A 22,730-nucleotide genomic window follows, 5' to 3' on the forward strand; every position below is an offset into this window, starting at 1 on the left:
TCAAACAGTCACACTCCAAACTCCACTATGGCCAAGACCAAAGAGCTGTCAAAGGACACCAGAAACAAAATTGTAGACCTGCACCAGGCTGGGAAGACTGAATCTGCAATAGGTAAGCAGCTTGGTTTGAAGAAATCAACTGTGGGAGCAATTATTAGGAAATGGAAGACATACAAGACCACTGATAATCTCCCTCGATCTGGGGCTCCACGCAAGATCTCACCCTGTGGGGTCAAAATGATCACAAGAACGGTGAGCAAAAATCCCAGAACCACACGGGGGGACCTAGTGAATGACCTGCAGAGAGCTGGGACCAAAGTAACAAAGCCTACCATCAGTAACACACTATGCCGCCAGGGACTCAAATCCTGCAGTGCCAGACGTGTCCCCCTGCTTAAGCCAGTACATGTCCAGGCCCATCTGAAGTTTGCTAGAGAGCATTTGGATGATCCAGAAGAGGATTGGGAGAATGTCATATGGTCAGATGAAACCAAAATATAACTTTTTGGTAAAAACTCAACTCGTCGTGTTTGGAGGACAAAGAATGCTGAGTTGCATCCAAAGAACACCATACCTACTGTGAAGCATGGGGGTGGAAACATCATGCTTTGGGGCTGTTTTTCTGCAACGGGACCAGGACGACTGATCCGTGTAAAGGAAAGAATGAATGGGGCCATGTATCGTGAGATTTTGAGTGAAAACCTCCTCCCATCAGCAAGGGCATTGAAGATGAAACGTGGCTGGGTCTTTCAGCATGACAATGATCCCAAACACACCGCCCGGGCAACGAAGGAGTGGCTTCGTAAGAAGCATTTCAAGGTCCTGGAGTGGCCTAGCCAGTCTCCAGATCTCAAGCCCATAGAAAATCTTTGGAGAGAGTTGAAAGTCCGTGTTGCCCAGCGACAGACCCAAAACATCACTGCTCTAGCCTCTCTGGGCTAGGCGGGACGGAATCGTCCCACCTACGCAACAGCCAGTGTAATCCCGTGGCGCGATTTTCAAATACCTTAGAAATGCTATTACTTCAATTTCTCAAACATATGACTATTTTACACCATTTTAAAGACAAGACTCTCGTTAATCTAACCACACTGTCCGATTTCAAAAAGGCTTTACAACGAAAGCAAAACATTAGATTATGTCAGCAGAGTACCCAGCCAGAAATAATCAGACACCCATTTTTCAAGCTAGCATATAATGTCACAAAAACCCAGAAGACAGCTAAATGCAGCACTAACCTTTGATGATCTTCATCAGATGACACACCTAGGACATTATGTTATACAATACATGCATGTTTTGTTCAATCAAGTTCATATTTATATCAAAAACCAGCTTTTTACATTAGCATGTGACGTTCAGAACTAGCATACCCCCCGCAAACCTCCGGTGAATTTACGAATTTACTAAATTACTCACGATAAACGTTCACAAAAAACAACAATTATTTTAAGAATTATAGATACAGAACTCCTTTGTGCAATCGAGGTGTCCGATTTTAAAATAGCTTTTCGGTGAAAGCACATTTTGCAATATTCTGAGTACATAGCACAGCCATCACGGCTAGCTATTTAGACACCCACCAAGTTTAGCCCTGACCAAACTCCGATTTACTATTACAAAGGTTTGATTACCTTTGATGTTCTTCATCAGAATGCACTCCCAGGACTGCTACTTCAATAACAAATGTTGGTTTGGTCCAAAATAATCCATCGTTATATCCAAATAGCGGCGTTTTTGTTCGTGCGTTCAAGACACTATCCGAAGTGTAAATAAGGGTCACGAGCATGGCGCAATTCGTGACAAAAAATGTCTAAATATTCCATTACCGTATCTCGAAGCATGTCAACCGCTGTTTAAAATCCATTTTTATGCAATTTTTCGCGTAAAAAAGCGATAATATTCCGACCAGGAATCTGCGTTTAGGTAAACAGAGGAAAGAAAACAAAGCATTCGGTCGACGCGGGCACGCGCCTGAGTCTCACAGTACTGTAACCAGCCACTACCCAAACGCGCTACTTTTTTTCAGCCAGAGCCTGCAAAGCCACGATTCAGCTTTTTGCCGCCTTCTGAGAGCCCATGGGAGCCGTAGGAAGTGTCACGTAACAGCAGAGATCCTTAGTAATGGATAGAGATAATCAAGAAGGGCAAGAAATTGTCAGACAGGCCACTTCCTGCATGGAATCTTCTCAGGTTTTGGCCTGCCATATGAGTTCTGTTATACTTACAGACACCATTCAAACAGTTTTAGAAACTTTAGGGTGTTTTCTATCCAAAGCCAATAATTATATGCATATTCTAGGTACTGGGCAAGAGTAGTAACCAGATTAAATCGGGTACATTTTTTATCCAGCCGTGTCAATACTGCCCCGTAGCCCTAACAGGCTAGAGGAGATCTGCATGGAAGAATGGGCCAAAATACCAGCAACAGTGAGTGAAAACCTTGTGAAGACTTACAGAAAACGTTTGACCTGTGTCATTGCCAACAAAGGGTATATAACAAAGTATTGAGATGAACTTTTGTTATTGACCAAATACTTATTTTCCACCATAATCTGCAAATAAATTCATAAAAAATCCTACAATGTGATTTTCTGGATTTCTTTGGCTCATTTTGTCTGTCATAGTTGAAGTGTACCTATGATGAAAATTACAGGCCTCCCTCATCTTTTTAAGTGGGAGAACTTGCACAATTGGTGGCTGAATAAATACTTTTTTGCCCCACTGTATGTTCTTGAAAACGTATCAATTTACCAATTCGGCTACTTGGGTACATTTGGGCAAATCGTGAGGGACACCTGGGTGACTTCATACTAAATGTCATGTAGCTTGCTCTTTCTTTTTTATTGAATCTTTATTTAACCAGGTAGGCCAGTTGAGAACAAGTTCTCATTTACAACTGCGACCTGGCCAAGATAAAGCAATGCAGTGCGAAAAAAAACAACACAGAGTTACACAAAATAAAATTAAAATCTATGTACAGTGTGTGCAAATGTAGAAGAGTAGAGAGGTAGGCAATAAATACGCCTTAGAGGCAAAAATAATTACAATTTAGCATTAACACTGGAGTGCAGATGATGATGTGCAAGTAGAGATACTGGGGTGCAAAAGAGGAAGAGGGTAAGTAATAATATGGGGATGAGGTAGTTGGGTGTGCTATTTACAGATTGGCTGTGTACAGGTACAGTGATCGGTAAGCTACTCTGACAGCTGATGCTTAAAGTTAGAGAGGGAGATATAAGTCTCCAATTTCAGAGAGTTTTGCAATTAGTTCCAGTCATTGGCAGCAGAGAACTGGAAGGAAAGGCGGCCAAAGTAAGTGTTGGCTTTGGGGATGACCAGTGAAATATACCTGCTGGAGCGCCTGCTACGGGTGGGTGTTGCTATGGTGACCAGTGAACTGAGATAAAGCGGGGCTTTACCTAGCAAAGTCTTATAGATGACCTGGAGCCAGTGGGTTTGGCGACGGATATGTAGTGAGGGCCAGCCAACAAGAGCATACAGGTCGCAGTGGTGGGTAGTATATGGGGATTTGGTGACAAAACGGATGGCACTGTGATAGACTACATCCAGTTTGCTGAGTAGAGTGTTGGGGGCTATTTCATAAATGACATCGCTGAAGTCAAGGATCGGTAGGATCGTCAGCTTTACAAGGGTAAGTTTTGGCGGCATGAGTGAAAGAGGCGTTGTTGCGTAATAGGAAGCCAATTCTAGACTTCATTTTGGATTGGAGATGCTTAATGTGAGTCTGGAAGGAGACTAACCAGACACCTAGGTATTTGTAGTTGTCCACATATTCTAGGTCAGAACCGTCCAGTGCAGTGATGCTAGTCGTGCGGGAGGGTGCGGACAGCAATCGGATGAAGAGCATGCACTTAGTTTTACTAGCATTTAAAAGCAGTTGGAGGCCACGGAAGGAGTGTTGTATGGCGTTGAAGCTCGTTTGGAGGTTTGTTAGCACAGTGTCCAAAGAAGGGCCAGATGTATACAGAATGGTGTCGTCTGCATAGAGGTGGATCAGAGAATCACCAGCAGCAAGAGCGACATCATTGATGTATACAGAGAAAAGAGTCAGCCCGAGAATTGAACCCTGTGGCACCCCCATAGAGACTGTCAGAGGTCTGGACAACAGGCCCTCCGATTTGACACACTGAACTCTATCTGAGAAGTATTCTTGAAGTTATCAGTCTGAAACTTTGCACATACACTGTTGCCCTCTTGTGGACACCATCTAAATTACATCCAGCTTCCTTGCTGAATGTGTGGCTTTTCTTTTTCATGTCAAAGATCATGCAACAAAAATAAAAATAGAAAACATATGTTTTTTTCTTTGTATTACCTTTAACCAGATCTATTGTGTTATGTTCTCCTACATTAATTTCACATTTCCACAAACTTCAAAGTGTTTCCTTTCGAATGATATCAAGAATGTGCATATCCTTGCTTCTGGTCCTGAGCTACAGGCAGTTAGATTTGGGTATATCATTTTAGGCAGAAACTGAAAAGAAGGGCCTGATCCTTAAGAGGTTTTAAGAAAAAATTATTATTTACAATGATGGCCTACTCTGGCCAAACCCACACGAAATTGGGCCAATTGTACACCGCCCCATGGGACTCCCAATCACGGCCGGATGTGATACAGCCTGGTCTATGTGTTCATGTGTATAACATGAAGTGAGTGCAGCCTTAATATTCTAGATGATAATTGTATTCCATATAGTATCAACATCATAGCTGCGTTAAACATCATATTCATAGAAAAACAGATCCCAGCATTTCCATAGTAATTTACGTTTCACATGATTATGAAAGAGACATTGCATTCCTATAGAGACGGCTTCACTACAGTACAAATGTATCCCGTACAATATGTTATTCCCCAACTTACCTGTTCTGACATCTTCCCATTGTTTGTCGTAAACATAAATAAACATGTAAACAAAGAAATACAAAAGACTGACAAACAAGAAACATACTGAATTATATAAAGTTCCAAACAATAGAGAGAGAAGAGAAATAAAGGAAATAGAGAGATCAAGTATGTATGCGTGTGTTCGTCCGTGTAAGCGAGTGCATAATTGAGTGAGTGTGTGGGCTTATCAACTTTATACTGCTCAAAAATGCCCATAATTTTTTACGTAACCTGGTGTCCCCATAGAATTTAGTATAACCATGGTGTTATGGAGCTGTCTCGGAAAAGCTGTCCGTCTATAAAGAGTTTGTCCATAATGAGAAAGGCAAGCTTACCCCTCTCCCTCTGTTGACTTTGTACGGGATACAGTCTCTTGCCACGATCCTTTATCTACCTGGGAAATTGATAATTGAGACCAAATTTTGGTTCTTTAAGCTCCCTTCCCCTGTTTTTAAGCAGCTCCTTTTGTTGGTAGGGTTCATATTTTGCGATGATACGTCAGGGACCCTTTGTTTTATCGCTCCAAGTCTGTGCACTCGGTGGAAAGCCACCTTGCTTACAGTCTAGAGGAACTTTCAAGGTAGACTGCATGAAGTCTGATTGCGCCCTCTGGATTATTGGAGGAATCTCCAGAGAAAAATAATTTCCACGCCTGCTTCGAGTTCGTATGTCTAGTAGCAACTCCCTCATCAACCTGTTTCCCCTTTGACAATCCATGTTGGAATCAAGGGTTTTTACCTTGGCTGTGAGTGCCTTGTTCTCTCCTCAGAACATGAGAATTTCACTCTGACTCAACTCCAATCCAATCCTGCTAACTCCTCATGCAACTTTTCAAGTGTTTTATGGATTACTGCAGGAGCACTAGCCTCAACAATAACTCTTGAACCGTTCAAGCTAGAGAACAAACCAACTTTCAAATGTTTAGGCTATCCTGACTTCAAATTCTTAAAAACTTTTATCAACTATAACTACAGTGCCTTCAGAAAGTACTCACACCTCTTGACTTTTTCCACATGTTGTTATGTTACAGCAAGAATTTTTAATGGATAGCATTTTTTTCATGGGCCTACACACAATACGCCATAACGTCAAAGTAGAATTCAGTTTTTCAAAATTTTCATTATCATTAATTTCCATTATTTTAAAATGAAAAGCTGAAATGTCTAGAGTCAATAAGTATTAAACAACATTGTTATGGCAAGCCTAAATAAATTCAGGAGTAAAAATGTGCTTAACAAGTAATATATTAAGTTGCATGGACTCACTCTATGTGAAATAAGTGTTTAACAGCATTTTCTTATGAACACCTCATCTCTGTACCCCACACATACAATTATCTGTAAGGTCCCTCAGTCGAGCAGTGAATTTCAAACAAAGACCAGGGAGGTTTTCCAATGCCTCGCAAAGAAGAGCACCTATTGGTAGAGGGGTAAACATTAAAAAAAGCTGACACTGAATATCCCTTTGAGCATGGTGAAGTTATTCATTAAACTTTGGATCAATACAAAGATACAGGCGTCCTTCCTAACTCAGTTGCGGGAGAGGAATGAAACTGCTCAGGGATTTCCCCAGGAAGCCAATGATGACTTTAAAACAGTTAGAGTTTAATGGCTGTGATATGAGAAAACTGAGTATGAATCAACAACATTTTAGTTACTCCACAATACTAACCCAAATTACAGAGTGAAAAGGAAGCCTGTACAGAATAAAAATATTCCAAAACATGCATCCATTTTTGCAACAAGGCACTAAACTAATACTGCAAAGAATGTGGCAAAGCAATTCACTTTTTGTCCTGAATACAAAGTGTTATGTTTGGGGGAAATCCAATAAAACACTCTCCATATTTTCAAGCATAGTCATGGATGTATCATGTTATGGGTATGCTTGTAAACGTTAAGGACTGGGGAGTTTTTTAGGATAAAAAAATAAAGGTAATGGAGCAAAGCACAGGAAAAATCTGAGCGGAAAACCTAGTTCAGTCTGCTTTACACTAGACACTGGGAGATGAAGTCACCATTCAGCAGGACAATAACCTAAAACACAAGGCCAAATCTACACTGGACTTGCTTGCCAAGAAGACAGTGAATGCTCATGAGAGGCAGATTTGAATTAAATGTACTTGAAAATCTATGACAAGACATGAAAATGGCTGTCTAGCAATGATCAACAACAATTTGACAGAGCTTGAAGAATTTTGAAAAAAATAATGGGCAAATGTTGCACTATCCAGGTGTTTTCACTTTGTCATTATGGGTTATTGTGTGTAACACAAAAACATTCAATTTAATCCATTTTGAATTCAAGTTGTAACAACCAAATGTGGAATAAGTCAAGGGGTATGAATACTTTCTGAAGGCACTGTATATACATTTGCATAAATGTGTATAAAATAACCCACCAGCAGTAACTCTTGAACCGTCTAAGCTAGAGACACCAAACCAACTTTGACCCTGGATTTCACCTGGATTCACCTGTTCAGTCTCTGTCATGGAATGAGCAGGTGTTCTTAATGTTCCGTATATAAATGTCCCTTACATTTGCATAGAATAACTAGCCAAGAGTAACTCTTGAACAGTTCTAACTAGAGACACCAAACCAACTTTCACATGTTCATGCTATCCTATCCAATGCCACACAACTACTTTCAAAGAGCTGAAGCAAGTCACACAATTTTTCTTAATTGAAAAATTACCATATAGTTAATGAAATGCAAATGACAAAAGTGAGAAGAGACAAACATACTAGGAGGAGAGGAGAAGTGAGGAAGAAAGAAATATAGGAATATACAGTGCATTCGGAAAGTATTCAGACCCCTTTACTTTTTCCACATTTTGCTACATTACAGCCTTCTTCTAAAATGGATTACATAAAACATTTTGCTCATCAATCTACACAGTAACCCATAATGACAAATTGAAAATAGTTTTTTAGAAATTTTTGCAAATGTATTCAAAATAAAAAACAGAAATACCTTATTTACATAAGTATTCAGACCCTTTGCTTTGAGACTCAAAATTGAGCTCTGGTGCACCATGTTTCCATTGATCATCCTTAAGATGTATATACAACTTGATTGGAGTCCACCTGTGGTAAATTCAATTTATTAAACATGATTTGGAAAGGCAAACACCTGTCTATATAAGGTCCCACAGTTGACAGTGCATGTCAGAGCAAAAACCAAGCCATGAGGTTGAAGGAATCATCCATAGATCTCAGAGAAAGGACTGTGTTGAGGCACAGATCTGGGGAAGGGTACCAAAAAATGTCTACAGCATTGAACGTCCCCAGGAACACAGTGGCCTCCATTATATTTAAATGGAAGAAGGTTGGAAACACCAAGACTTTTCCTAGAGCTAGCCGCCCGGCCAAACTGAGGAATCGGGGGAGAAGGGCCTTGGTCAGGGAGGTGACCAAGAACCCGATTGTCACTCTGACAGAGCTCTATAATTACTCTGTGGAGATGGGAGAACCTTCCAGAAGGACAACCATCTCTGCTGCACTTCACTAATTAGGCCTTTATGTTAGAGTGGCCAGACAGAAGCCACTCCTCAGTAAAAGGCACATGACAGTCTGCTTGGAGTTTTCCAAAAGGCACCTCAAGGACCCTCAGACCATGAGAAACAAGATTCTCTGGTCTGATGAAACCAAGATTGAACTCTTTATCTTGAATGCCAAGCGTCACATCTGGAAAGAACCTTGCACCATCCCTACGGTGAAGCATGGTGGTGGCAGCATCATGCTGTGGGGATGTTTTTCAGTGGCAGGGACTGGGAGACTAGTCAGGATCGAGGGAAAGATGAATGGAGCAAAGTACAGAGAGATCCTTGATGAAAACCTGCTCCAGAGCGCAGTTTGGCGAAGGTTCACCTTCCAACAGGACAATGACCCTAAGCACACAGCCAAGATAACGTAGAAGTGGCTTCGGTACAAGTCTCTGAATGTCCTTGACTGGCCTAGCCAGAGCTCAGACTTTAACCCGATCGAACATCTCTGGAGAGATCTGAAAATAGCTGTACAGCAATGCTCCCCATCCAACCTGACAGAGCGTGAGAGGATCTGCAGAGAAGAATGGAGAAACTCCCCCAAATACAGGTGTGCCAAGCTTATAGCGTCATACCCAAGAAGACTCGAGGCTGTAATTGCTGCCAAAGGTGCTTCAACAAAGTACTTAGTAAAGGGTCTGAATACTTATGTTAATATGCTATTTCCATTTTAGAATTTTTATACATTTGCAAACATTTCTAAAAACCTGTTTTTGTTTGTCATTATGGGGTATTGTGTGTAGATTGATGTGGGATAAAAAAAAATTGAAAAAGAAAAATTGGAATAAGGCTGTAACGTAACAAAATGTGGAAAAAGTCAAGGGGTCTAAATACTTTCTGAATGCACTGTAGGCACTTTGGAGAGTAAGAGTGGAAAACAGAACAATGTACTCACTCCAACAGAATTGGTAATGTGAACGTTATAGAGTAGATCGATAATGTCATATAGCTAATGACAAGAATAATCAGGTAAATAAGTTTTTCTGGTGGTTTGTCTTTCATTAACCCTGAAATGAAATTAAGGGAATACAGCTAGCTTCTTGTAATGTCCAATTGTGAGGCTAAAACAATCCTTTATGCAAATAATTAATTCGTATAGCTATTTGTGGAAATTCATATTATTCATTTGCGCATTCTTCATCCTGCTCACAAATAACTTTCATACTTCTTGCCTCCTTAACATCCTCATAAGTATTAGCGCTGTGGTTCTGTTTTATGTTACTTTGTTCTACAAAATGAAAGACAACTAGCCAAAGGTGATCTCAAAGCTGCTGCTGAATGTGTCAAACAGAGGAGAGGGGAATTACCCTGCCTAATAAAGAGTGTGAAAGCTTTTCTGGTGATGAAAATTATCCCATATATAGTATATACTGTAAGTAATGAAGTGTATAGACCTACCTTGTGACACAGTGCTCTCTTATGGAGAGACATTGTGGTGGAGCCATTTATCTTGACCATAGAGTGTGAGTAACAAGAGCGTCATCCTGAGGTAGATAGGTGAAAGATGAGGATGAACAGCTGTTAATGACAATGTTTGCCGGCTGTGGTTCAAAACCCTACCTCATTGGCTGAGTCCGAAGCGCTGTTTTCAGGTCCTCCACCACTTTGTTCCTCATCTCCATCTCCTCCTCGTCAAAGGCGAACAGGGTCTGCATCTGCACAATGACAAAACAAACTCCATGACACAGCAGAAAAAAATTATGATAACGGTATTTTAAAGGAGAACCTTTGATTCTGGCTTAGTTGAAGGGAGTCTGAATTATCTTTATCATAACTGCACAATAAGGAACACAAAATCAGTTCATCATTGGAGTTCTCCAATAAGTTTGACTTTCACTGGGTGGGGAGGTGCGACCAAGCTAGCCTGTGTGCAGACCAGGGATCAAATGCATGTGTATTTGAGTCAGGGGCGAAAATCTGATATCAACTTTGGAGGGGACAATTACATTACATTTTCTCAAGAGCAATTCCTGAGGGGGACACCAAAAATAGTGCTGTAACACATAGCCTACGTTTAATATGGTAAATGTATATTGAGGAACCAAAGAAATAAGGTGTTTGCCGTACTCCTAACTACCGGTACACAAAACTACACAACTAATCACAACAGCAATACCATTGCCTTTAACAAATCTTAGTTCAGTCACCAGTTTAAGTTGAGAGTGGGGGTGTCCATGGCATTTTCCAATTATGTTCCTATTTTACAAGTAAAAAAAATGGAGAACCTTTCATAATGTTGCCAAACAAAGACTCAACAAACTTACCTGAGACTCCCTGTCTCTGCCAGTCTGTCCCTGCATATCTGTCCCCAACTCTGCTGTCTGTGTGCCATCTGTTGCCTGCTCTGCCTAATGACATCATTGTGAAACATTTCCATTAGAATTTCATTTCTTTCTTATGAACATTTTATCAACTAGTCTTTGAGATATTAGGCTACTAGGGTTCTTACTTTGCGTTTCGGTGTACTGAAAAATACTCTGATGTCTGTCTTTTTTCTGCCATTTTTCTGCCATTTTTCTACCTGGTTGGCTACACACACACAGTATGTAGGTTATTTACAGTAGGAGATGGGCTTCTATCATCTTATCTTCTATCATTCTATATGGGCTTCGATCTAAAAGGTAGCTAGCAAATGTGAAACGGATTGCAGTGACAAGAGTTGACAGCTGTATGAGTTCACCATTTACACAACATATGCTGCAACCTTTTGTAATTTTAATCGTTTGTTTCATATTGGCTGGCTTCTAACAATAGCTGAATTTGCAAAGCTAGCGAGCACCAATTCAGTGGTGTTTGCTATAATCTTTGCTACCCGGGTTAAATAAAGGTGAAATAAAATATATAAATAAAAGTTCCCTTGCGACAATTTAGCTTTTGCAACGAGACCATTAAATATATTTAAAACAATGGTAGAAGAGAGTGTAGTTCTGTTCAGTTTATCGCTAACCTTATCACAGGGACTTTGAAGCACTAACTTACATGCATGCTGATCTTGGAATAAATTGACGATAGCAAAGATTCCATCTTTGACGACGCCACATAAATGGAATAGGTACTAGCTAGCTTAATAGTTAATATTTGCGCGCTAGCTCTGCATATTCAGCTAGTGTGTGTGCGCGATTGACTGGATTAACCTCACGTCAGTTACGTGCATTGAGTGCCTTTCAGACAGTAGATACGACCTCTACGTTACCTCGCAAGCTAAGGAACTGGCAGTGGATCAAACCATTGTGAGGCAAAGGGTGGGGGGGTCGCAATCTTTTGAAACTTAAAAACGAGCTATTAAGTGTCTATAATCAGCACAATTGCTTTCATTGCGTATTATTAATATTATTTAAATTACATAGTTATGTTTCAGTGATATATTGGGGGGGACAAATCATATTTTTCCCAGGATGGGGGGGTCGTGTGTCCCCCGTCCCCCCCGGGATTTCCGCCCCTGATTTGAGTATCTGGTATTTGAAATACTTTTTATTTGTATTTGAGTATTTTCAATTGCACAGTCCAAAACAGGTGATTTTGTTTGAGTGAAGGCCAGGTGGTCTGCCATGTTATATTTGACAGGATTTTCGCATGCTTGTTTCAAGTACCGTTTTCAGATGCCTGAGTTGAATGGATAAGAGTGTATTTGAGTCAGTATACTTGAGTATTTCAAAATACTTTCCAGGTGTATTTCCAGGTACATTGAAGTGATTCACCAATTGTATTTTCAAGTGGATGATGTCTGAATACTTGCTTCGAATGTTTGTGAAAGTGGTTGGTATATTAGGAACAGTATTTGAACCCAGGACTGATTGTGTACAAAGAGAGCTCTGCATTATTATCATGAAATTAATTATATGGAGGCTGTGTGCTGTTGCTGTGTGTAAGGCATAATCAACGAGGGGCTATGCATTCTATGGAAAATAATGAACGACGTGTTCCATGACGCGCTAGCAGTGTTGCCAACTTACCGACTTTGTCGCTATATTTAGCGAGTATTCAGCTGGAGGCAGGGCTTTCTCCTATAGAGCTCCATTTTTATGGAATGGTCTGCCTACCTATGTGAGAGACGCAGACTCGGTCTCAACCTTTAAGTCTTTATTGAAGACTCATCTCTTCAGTAGGTCCTATGATTGAGTGTAGTCTGGCCCAGGAGTGTGAAGGTGAACGGAAAGGCACTGGAGCAACGAACCACCCTTGCTGTCTCTGCCTGGCCGGTTCCCCTCTCTCCACTGGGATTCTCTGCCTCTAACCCTGTTACAGGGGCTGAGTCACTGGCTTACTGGTGCTCTTCCATGCCGTCCCTAGGAGGGGTGCATCACTTGAGTGGGTTGAGTCACTGACGTGGTCTTCCTGTCTGGGTTGGCGCCCCCCCTTGGGTTGTGCCGTGGCGGAGATCTTTGTGGGCTATACTCGGCCTTGTCTCAGGATGGTAAGTTGGTGTTTGAAGATATCCCTCTAGTGGTGTGGGGGCTGTGCTTTGGCAAAGTGGGTGGGGTTATATCCTGCCTGTTTGGCCCTGTCCGGGGGTATCATCAGATGGGGCCACAGTGTCTCCTGACCCCTCCTGTCTCAGCCTCCAGTATTTATGCTGCAGTAGTTTGTGTTGGAGGGCTAGGGTCAGTCTGTTTATATCTGGAGTATTTCTCCTGTCTTATCCGGTGTCCTGTGTGAATTTAAGTATGCTCTCTCTAATTCTCTCTTTCTCTCTTTTTCTTTCTCTCTCTCGGAGGACCTGAGCCCTAGGACCATGCCTCAGGACTACCTGGCATGATGACTCCTTGTTGTCCCCAGTCCACCTGGCCGTGCTGCTGCTCCAGTTTCAACTGTTCTGCCTGCGGCTATGGAATCCTGACCTGTTCACTGTGATTACTATTATTTGACCATGCTGGTGATTTATGAACATTTGAACATCTTGGCCATGTTCTGTTATAATCTCCACCCGGCACAGCCAGAAGACGCCTGGCCACACCTCATAGCCTGGTTCTTCTTTAGGTTTCTTCCTAGGTTTTGGCCTTTCTAGGGAGGTTTTCCTAGCCACCGTGCTTCTACACCTGCATTGCTTGCTGTCTGGGGTTTTAGGCTGGGTTTCTCTACAGCACTTTGATATATCAGCTGATGTAAGAAGGGCTATATCAATACATTTGATTTGATTTTGATTTGATTATTCAGACCCCTCTAGCGAAACATTTTCAAAAAAGCGACTGGCGACAAATCTAGCGACTTTTTCTGGTGTTATTGGAGACTTTTGGAGACGCTGACGTGAAAGCACGTATCGTTCTACTCTTCTCAACGAGCAGCGGTTGCTGCCGTGGGCCCCACCCCGTCCAATCCTCGCGCTGCAGTCAGAGCAGGATATGTTCACCCCTCCGTGTCCATACTGCAAATGAATCGCACATGCGGGAAGCCGCCGCTGGCTGATCCCGCCCTGGCTTACATTCAGGGTGGGATGTAAATGTAAAAAACAAATAAAAAAACACAAAATAAAAAACTAAGTAACTCTGCCAGAGTGTCTCTGGAATTGTGACATTAAAAAAATAAGAATCGACAGAAGAAAGTTCACTTGTAGTTCTAAACATATTTAGGGTGTTTTTTACTCACTTTTTGTCTCTCCCGCGACATTATTCCTCTCTCCTACAGCATCCATCACAATTACATGCACATGGCCAATTATGCAAATTAGGCAATGTCGTCATTTAGCGACTTCTAGCGAATTTTAGCACAGCCAATAGCTACTTTCCTTACTGAGGAGTTGGCAATACTGCGCGCTAGCGGAGTGGGAACTGACCTTGCACTGAGTTGCATTATTTTCCAGAGAATGCATAGAGCCCCAAGTTGATTTTCCCTTTTATACCATTTACACATTTGCCACCAGAAATGTGTACATTTGCCGGTAGAAATATGTTAAACATCCACTGAAGTAAGTAGAAAGTTTATTAGATAGCAACAGTAGTTGACGTGGTAACCAAACAAAGAGACTTGCTAGTTTAGCTAACCAAACCATCAGTACTAGCTTGCTATTATGAAAATTGAATTCAACAATACCAATACTGTTGCTTTCAAAAGCAACTCAAACAAAACTTGTAAAAATGAACTATAGCCACTGAATTCTACCGTGCAAATACACCGCGTGTTATAGGGAAATAATGCACGCTCTAAAAAGCCCTTCAAGCCAATCAGAAAGGAGTATTCAACAATGCCATTGTATATATAGATCTCTCAGTCATCCATAACACCAGAAAAGCTCTGTGTAAAAAGATTGCTCACCAACATCTGAGCTCATTATGGGGGACTGGCTCTGTTTTAGACACCGCAAATCAAATCTTCTCCATTTTCCTGCTATGTTCCTATTAAAAGAGGGGTAATGCGTTTGAAGAGGCTGTACGACTATGCCAAAAGGTCTAAGGGCCCGGGGCTGGGTTTCTACTAAACTAACACATGGAATTGTTTTAAGATGGGCATACCAAGGATCCTTTAACTATTTGATTTAGAATTTTAGGACCCCAGTAAGAATCACAAAACTATAGATAAAAAATATTTGATGAAACATTGAATTTGGCCTTACTACCATTAGCCCATAGAAACGCATTGAATAACATATTCATATGTGGCGAAACAGTCAAAAAAGTATGTTTTGAAGTGTCTGTCAGAGATATGAAAAATATCTAACCCTTTTTTTTGGCACAAAAGTACTTCCATATATACTTTTGGTTCTGTGTGCGTCTGTGTAACCTACAGATGTTTCAGTCATAACATCCATCGGGCCGGCTTAGCCTTGTCCAGATGGTTCCGAGGCCCTTGCCAAGCAGTCATGTCTCTGGCTCCTGTTTCTCTAAATAAGTATGTTCATTCTCAATTGGAAGTTGGACAGAGGATTCGGAGAGAGGAGGAACTATTTTCTTGTGCAGTGAGCCAGTTCACCGTGTCAAAGCTACTAGCCAAAATGCTAACTTCCAGATACATCTGGTATTTGTGTGCTAGTGCTAACCTATGGCCAGACACAGTACCTTACCCTTCTGCTCACTCCGAGTAGAGCACACTATTTCAGGCCTAAAATCTAGCCAGCCAGACACTATGTAAATGCTAGCCTAAAACCAAATGTTTTATCATACAATGGTCGCCAACCCTGGTCTTGGAAAGCTACAGTATGTGCTGGCTCTTGTACCAATCAAGCAGGTTTTTATACTAGCGCTATCCAGTCATTACACACAGATGCTAATTCTAACCAGAGGCGCTAGCTCGCAAGACAACCCAACCCACACTCCCAGCTAGACATGCAATCCCAACAGAAACCCTCTGAACTTCATAGGAGAACTCTGAGGTACAATGTGTTAGCTACTCTCTGCACAGCAGGTTAGAGACACTTAATGTGGCTTATCAGAACTTGGTGCTAGCTACCATTTTGAGTTGGTGCTTGGTGGCTATTGAATTCTCCACTTGGAGGTGGAGAAACTGCACAGCGCAAGGCTCTGAAAGTGTTCTATGAATGATGTTCGCGAGCCGGTATAATCTCACTGGGTGGAGGACAGAAAGACAGACAGTGGGAGAGAAAATTTGTGAAGAGGGAGAGATGAGGGGGTGAATGAAAAGTGGGGAGAGAATCTGACAGCACTAAAGCATGTATCTTAGGGATTTCTATACAATCAAAATGGGGTGTGTTTGTGTGTTCCTCCGCTTCAGTAAAAGTATTTCCAGACTACAGTATGTACCAGGCTCAGGCAGGACACAGTTGTTCCTTACCTGAGTCAATAAACAAAAACAGCTGTAAAAATAGTTGACACGTAAACAATGTTTGTTGCTATGGGCATGTCTGCCAGGAAAATGAACAACAAAATGTAATGTGGAGAAAGCCCAAAAAGGCCAAATATCAAATACCATTACTTGGTTGGCTCTGTATCCTCAGCCTGAATGACACGTGACAAGTTTGCACTCTATAGCCTGCAAAATCTGTAAACTAAATACATTCTTTAGCTGTTCGTGCCAGGTACGACGCAGAAAACCGCCCCCTGAGGAATATTGAAAGCCCATAACCAATGCAGAAGATCTCACAGCATGCACTGACTGGGTCCCAAATGCTAGTCTGCTAGTTAGTACTCCACTGTCAATGTAATACTTGTTCAAATCAAATCAAATTGTATTGGTCAAATGCACATGGTTAGCAGATGTTATTGCAAGTGTAGCGAAATGCTTATGCTTCTAGATCCGACAGTACAGCAGTATCTAACAGGTAATATCTAACAACTCCACGACAAAACCTAATATCTAACAAATTCCACAACAAAACCGAAAACACACAATCTAGTAAAGGAATGGGATAAGAATATATAGGTCTAAAATATATGGATGAGCAGTGACAGAGGCTAAGATGCAATAGATAGTAAATAATAGAAAGTGAAGGATACAGTATACATTATATGGGTCAAAGACGAGACGTGTACATTTGGTGTCCGAAGGCCATTCATTTAACATAAAAAGATAAATATACTGCTCAAAAAAATAAAGGGAACACTTAAACCACACAATGTAACTCCAAGTCAATCACACTTCTGTGAAATCAAACTGTCCACTTAGGAAGCAACACTGATTGACAATAAATTTCACATGCTGTTGTGCAAATGGAATAGACAACAGGTGGAAATTATAGGCAATTAGCAAGACACCCCCAATAAAGGAGTGGTTGTGCAGGTGGAGACCACAGACCACTTCTCAGTTCCTATGCTTCCTGGCTGATGTTTTGGTCACTTTTGAATGCTGCCGGTGCTTTCACTTTAGTGGTAGGATGAGACGGAGTCTACAACCCACACAAGTGGCTCAGGTAGTGCAGCTCATCCAGGATGGCACAATAATGCGAGCTGTGGCAAGAAGGTTTGCTGTGTCTGTCAGCGTAGTGTCCAGAGCATGGAGGCGCTACCAGGAGACAGGCCAGTACATCAGGAGATGTGGAGGAGGCCGTAGGAGGGCAACAACCCAGCAGCAGGACCGCTACCCCCGCCTTCGTGCAAGGAGGAGCACTGCCAGAGCCCTGCAAAATGACCTCCAGCAGGCCACAAATGTGCATGTGTCTGCTCAAACGGTCAGAAACAGGCTCCATGAGGGTGGTATGAGGGCCCGACGTCCACAGGTGGGGGTTGTGCTTACAGCCCAACACCGTGCAGGACGTTTGGCATTTGCCAGAGAACACCAAGATTGGCAAATTCGCCACTGGCGCCCTGTGCTCTTCACAGATGAAAGCAGGTTCACACTGAGCACGTGACAGACGTGACAGAGTCTGGAGATGCCGTGGAGAACGTTCTGCTGCCTGCAACATCCTCCAGCATGACCGGTTTGGCGGTGAGTCAGTCATGGTGGGGGTGGCATTTCATTGGGGGGGCCGCACAGTCCTCCATGTGTTCGCCAGACGCAGCCTGACTGCCATTAGGTACCGAGATGAGATCCTCAGACCTCTTGTGAGACCATATGCTGGTGCGGTTGGCCCTGGGTTCCTCCTAATGCAAGACAATGCTAGACCTCATGTGGCTGGAGTGTGTCAGCAGTTCCTGCAAGAGGAAGGCAGTGATGCTATGGACTGGCCCGCCCGTTCCCCAGACCTGAATCCAATTGAGCACATCTGGGACATCATGTCTCGCTCCATCCACCAACGCCACGTTGCACCACAGACTGTCCAGGAGTTGGCGGATGCTTTAGTCCAGGTCTGGGAGGAGATCCCTCAGGAGACCATCCGCCACCTCATCAGGAGCATGCCCAGGCGTTGTAGGGAGGTCATACAGGCACGTGGAGGCCACACACACTACTGAGCCTAATTTTGACTTGTTTTAACCTGTTATGGCTAGGGGGCAGTATTTTCACGGCCGGATAAAAAAAATGTACCCGATTTAATCTGATTATTACTCCTGCCCAGAAACTAGAATATGCATATAATTATTAGCTTTGGATAGAAAACACTCCAAAGTTTCTAAAACTGTTTGATTGGTGTCTGTGAGTATAACAGAACTCATTTGGCAGGCCAAAACCTGTGAAGATTCCATGCAGGAAGTGCCCTGTCTGACAATTTCTTGGCCTTCTTGATTATCTCTATCCATTACAGGGGATCTCTGCTGTTACGTGACACTTCCTACGGCTCCCATGGGCTCTCAGAAGGCGGCAAAAAGCTGAATCGTGGGTTTGCAGGCTCTGGCTGAAAAAAAGTAGCGCGTTTGGATAGTGGCTGGTCACAGTACTGTGAGACTCAGGCGCATGCACGAGGGGACTCCATGTTTTATCTTTGAACGAAAACCACCGCTTCCGGTCGGAATATTATCGCTTTTTTATGAGAAAAATGGCATAAAAATGTATTTTAAACAGCGGTTGACATGCTTCGAAGTACGGTAATGGAATATTTAGATTTTTTTTTGTCACAAAATGCGTCATGCGCGTGACCCTTATTTACACTTCGGATAGTGTCTTGAACAAAACGCCGCTATTTGGATATAACTATGGATTATTTGGGACCAAACCAACATTTGTTATTGAAGTAACAGTCCTGGGAGTGCATTCTGACGAAGAACACCAAAGGTAATCAAACTTTTCTAATAGTAAATCTGACTTTGGTGAAGGCTAAACTTGCTGGGTGTCTAAATAGCTAGCCCGTGATGCCGGGCTATGTACTTAGAATATTGCAAAATGTGCTTTCACCGAAAAGCTATTTTAAAATCGGACACCTCGATTGCACAAAGGAGTTCTGTATCTATAATTCTTAAAATGATTGTTATGTTTTTTGTGAACGTTTATCGTGAGTAATTTAGTAAATTCACCGGAAGTGTTCGGTGGGAATGCTAGTTCTGAACGTCACATGCTAATGTAAAAAAGCTGTTTTTTGATATAAATATGAACTTGATTGAACAAAACATGCATGTATTGTATAACATAATGTCGTAGGGTTGTCATCTGATGAAGATCATCAAAGGTTAGTGCTGCATTTAGCTGTGGTTTTGTTTTTTGTGACATTATATGCTAGCTTGAAAAATGGGTGTCTGATTATTTCTGGCTGGGTACTCTGCTGACATAATCTAATGTTTTGCTTTCGCTGTAAAGCCTTTTTGAAATCGGACAGTGTGGTTAGATAAAGGAGAGTCTTGTCTTTAAAATGCTGTAAAATAGTCATATGTTTGAAAAATTGAAGTTTTTGTATTTTTGAGGAATTTGTAATTCGCGCCACGCCTATCATTGGATATTGGAGCAGGTGTTCCGCTAGCGGAACGTCTAGATGTAAGAGGTTAAGGACATTACATCAAAGTTGGATCAGCCTGTAGTGTGATTTTCCACTTTAATTTTGAGTGTGACTCCAAATCCAGACCTCCATGGGTTGATAAATTGGATTTACATTGATTATTTTTGTGTGATTTTGTTGTCAGCACATTCAACTATGTAAAGAAAAAAGTATTTAATAAGATTATTTCATTCATATCTAGGATGTGTTGTTTAAGAGTTCCCTTTATTTTTTGAGCAGTGTATGTATAAATATATTATTAAATCACTCAGACTCTTCTCACTAGTACTCTTCTTTTGACATCATATAATACATAAATAAAATATATTTAGTCTCAAATAAATAATGAAACATGTTCAATTTGGTTTAAATAATGCAAAAACACAGTGCTGGAGAAGAAAGTAAAAGTGCAATTTGTGCAGTGTAAAAAAGCTAACGTTTAAGTGCCGATTAATCGGTCGACCACTACTTTGTACTGTAGATGCCTCTGTCTAATAAGGAGAGTAGAGGTCGACCGATTATGATTTTTCAGCGCCGATACCGATTCGTCGGCCGATTTTTATATAATATTTGTAATAATGACAATTACGACAATACTGAATGAACACTTTTATTTTAACTTAATATAATGCATAAATAAAATCTATTTAGTCTCAAATAAATAATGAAACATGTCCAATTTGGTTTAAATAATGAAAAAACACAGTGTTGGAGAAGAAAGTAAAAGTGCAATATGTGCCATGTAAAAAAGCTAATGTTTAAGTTCCTTGCTCAGAACATATGAAAGCTGGTGTTTTCTTTCAACATGAGTCTTCAATATTCCCAGTTAAGAAGTTTTAGGTTGTAGTTATTATAGCAATTATAGGACTATTTCTCTCTATACCGTTTGTATTTCATATACCTTTGACTATTGGATGTTCTTATAGGCACTATAGTATTACCAGCCTAATCTCAGGAGTTGATAGGCTTGAAGTCATTTACAGCGCAATGCTTGAAGCACAGCGAAGAGCTGCTGAAAACGCAGGAAAGTGCTGTTCTTATAGGCACTTTAGTATTGCCAGTGTAACAGTATAGCTTCCGTCCCTCTCCTAGCCCCTACCTGTGCTCGAACCAGGAACACATCGACAACAGCCACCCTTGAAGCATCGTTACCCATCGCTCCACAAAAGCCGCGGCCCTTGCAGAGCAAGGGGAACAACTACTCCAAGTCTCAGAGCTAGTGACGTCACCGATTGAAACACTATTAGCGCGCACCCCGCTAACTAGCTTGCCATTTCACATCGGTTACACCAGCGTAATCTCGGGAGTTGATAGGCTTGAAGTCATAAACAGCTCAATGCTTGAAGCACAATGAAGAGCTGCTGGCAAACGCACGGAAGTGTTGTTTGAATGAATGCTTACGAGCATGCTGCTGCCTACCATCGCTCAGTCAGACTGCTCTATCAAATATCAAATCATAGACTTAATTATAACATAATAACACACAGAAATACGAGCCTTTGGTCATTAATATGGTCGAATCCGGAAACTATCATTTCGAAAACAAAACGTTTATTCTTTCAGTGAAATACAGAACCATTCTGTATTTTATCAATCAGGTGGCATCCCTAAGTCTAAATATTGCTGTTACATTGCACAACCTTCAATGTTATGTCATAATTATGTACAATTCTGGCAAATAAATTACGGTCTTTGTTAGGAAGAAATGGTCTTCACACAGTTCGCAATGAGCCAGGTGGCCCAAACTGCTGCATATACCCTGACTCTGCTTGCACAAAACACAAGAGAAGTGACACAATCTCCCTAGTTAAAAGAAGTTAGCAGGCAATATTAAGTAACTATGCAGATTTAAAAAAAATATACTTGTGTATTGATTTTAAGAAAGACATTGATGTTTATGGTTAGGTACACATTGGTGCAACGACAGTGATTTTTTCGCGAATGCGCTTGTTAAATCATCACCCGTTTGGCGAAGTAGGCTGTGATTTGAAGATAAATTAACATGCAACGCAGGACAAGCTAGATAAACTAGTAATATCATCAACCATGTGAAGTTAACTAGTGATTATGTTAAGATGAATTGTTTTTTATAAGAAGTTTAATGCTAGCTAGCAACTTACATTGGCTCCTTGCTGCACTCGCGTCACAGGTGGTCAGCCTGCCACGCAGTCTCCTTGTGGAGTGCAATGTAATCGGCCATAATCGGCGTCCAAAATGACGATTACGGATTATTATGAAAACTTGAAATCGGCCCTAATTAATCGGCCATGCACAGCACAGCCAAAAGATTAACGCAGATCCAGTTGCTATGGAGTAAAGACTGGCCAGAAGAAAAGCAAGGTATTGTTTTCATGGTTTCATGCCACTGTCAACAGAATAGGATAAAATAGGATATAAAGCTGGGTGGATAACACTTAACATTAAGTTGCACTATTACACTGTATTTAATGTTTTATTGCAATGCAGTTAAGGTATAACTGATGGATTATATTAGTTAATATAATATTACACACACAATTATGGATTAAAAATGAATGATTCATTATATTAGTTAATAGCTACAATCAACCATCTGAGTCCTTGACTCCAGAACTACAGCAATCCCTTGAGCCTCAATCTCAAACACTGGAGCAACCACTTGCTTCCTCCATTCCAGAAAAAGTGAAAAAGGTATCAAAGCGTTGCAAGTGGCTGCAAAAGGAAAAAACGAGAACTAAAGAAGAAAATTCTCCAACTGGAAATGCAACTAAAACAATCACAACAAAAAAGTGACAAATTATGAAAGGGCATGCAAAGGTCAAATAAATGCATTTATTTATTGTGTCATTCAGGGAAACAAAATATTGTCATACAGTATAACACCAGTATTTTATATTAAAATACAATCACTTTGTTTTGTTAACTCAGAGAGAAAAACAAATCTCAAAGGATGAATTGAAAGATATTTTCATTGATTTTTGCATTTTTTTTCAGTGTAAGGCAGGACATTTTGTAAAACGTTTTTAAGTTGTACCCGTGACATCAAATATGTGGTATTCAAAATAAA

The 22,730-nt window shown here is 41.2% G+C and overlaps 1 protein-coding gene across 4 annotated transcripts in view; it reads right to left on the reverse strand.

Annotated features, from left to right (window-relative positions):
- Nucleotides 1-22,730, reverse strand: part of daam2 (dishevelled associated activator of morphogenesis 2) — a 260,782-nt gene that overhangs the window by 69,621 nt on the left and 168,431 nt on the right. For all 4 annotated transcript variants that reach the window (XM_082957632.1, XM_014126170.3, XM_014126175.3 and 1 more), the window contains exon 5: nt 10,018-10,112. In XM_082957632.1, coding sequence (XP_082813758.1) covers nt 10,018-10,112 — 95 coding nt within the window. The remainder of the gene's footprint in view (nt 1-10,017; nt 10,113-22,730) is intronic.

Source organism: Salmo salar, chromosome 11 (assembly GCF_965601325.2).
Source record: "Salmo salar chromosome 11, fSalSal1, whole genome shotgun sequence".
Classification (NCBI taxonomy): Eukaryota; Metazoa; Chordata; class Actinopteri; order Salmoniformes; family Salmonidae; genus Salmo; species Salmo salar.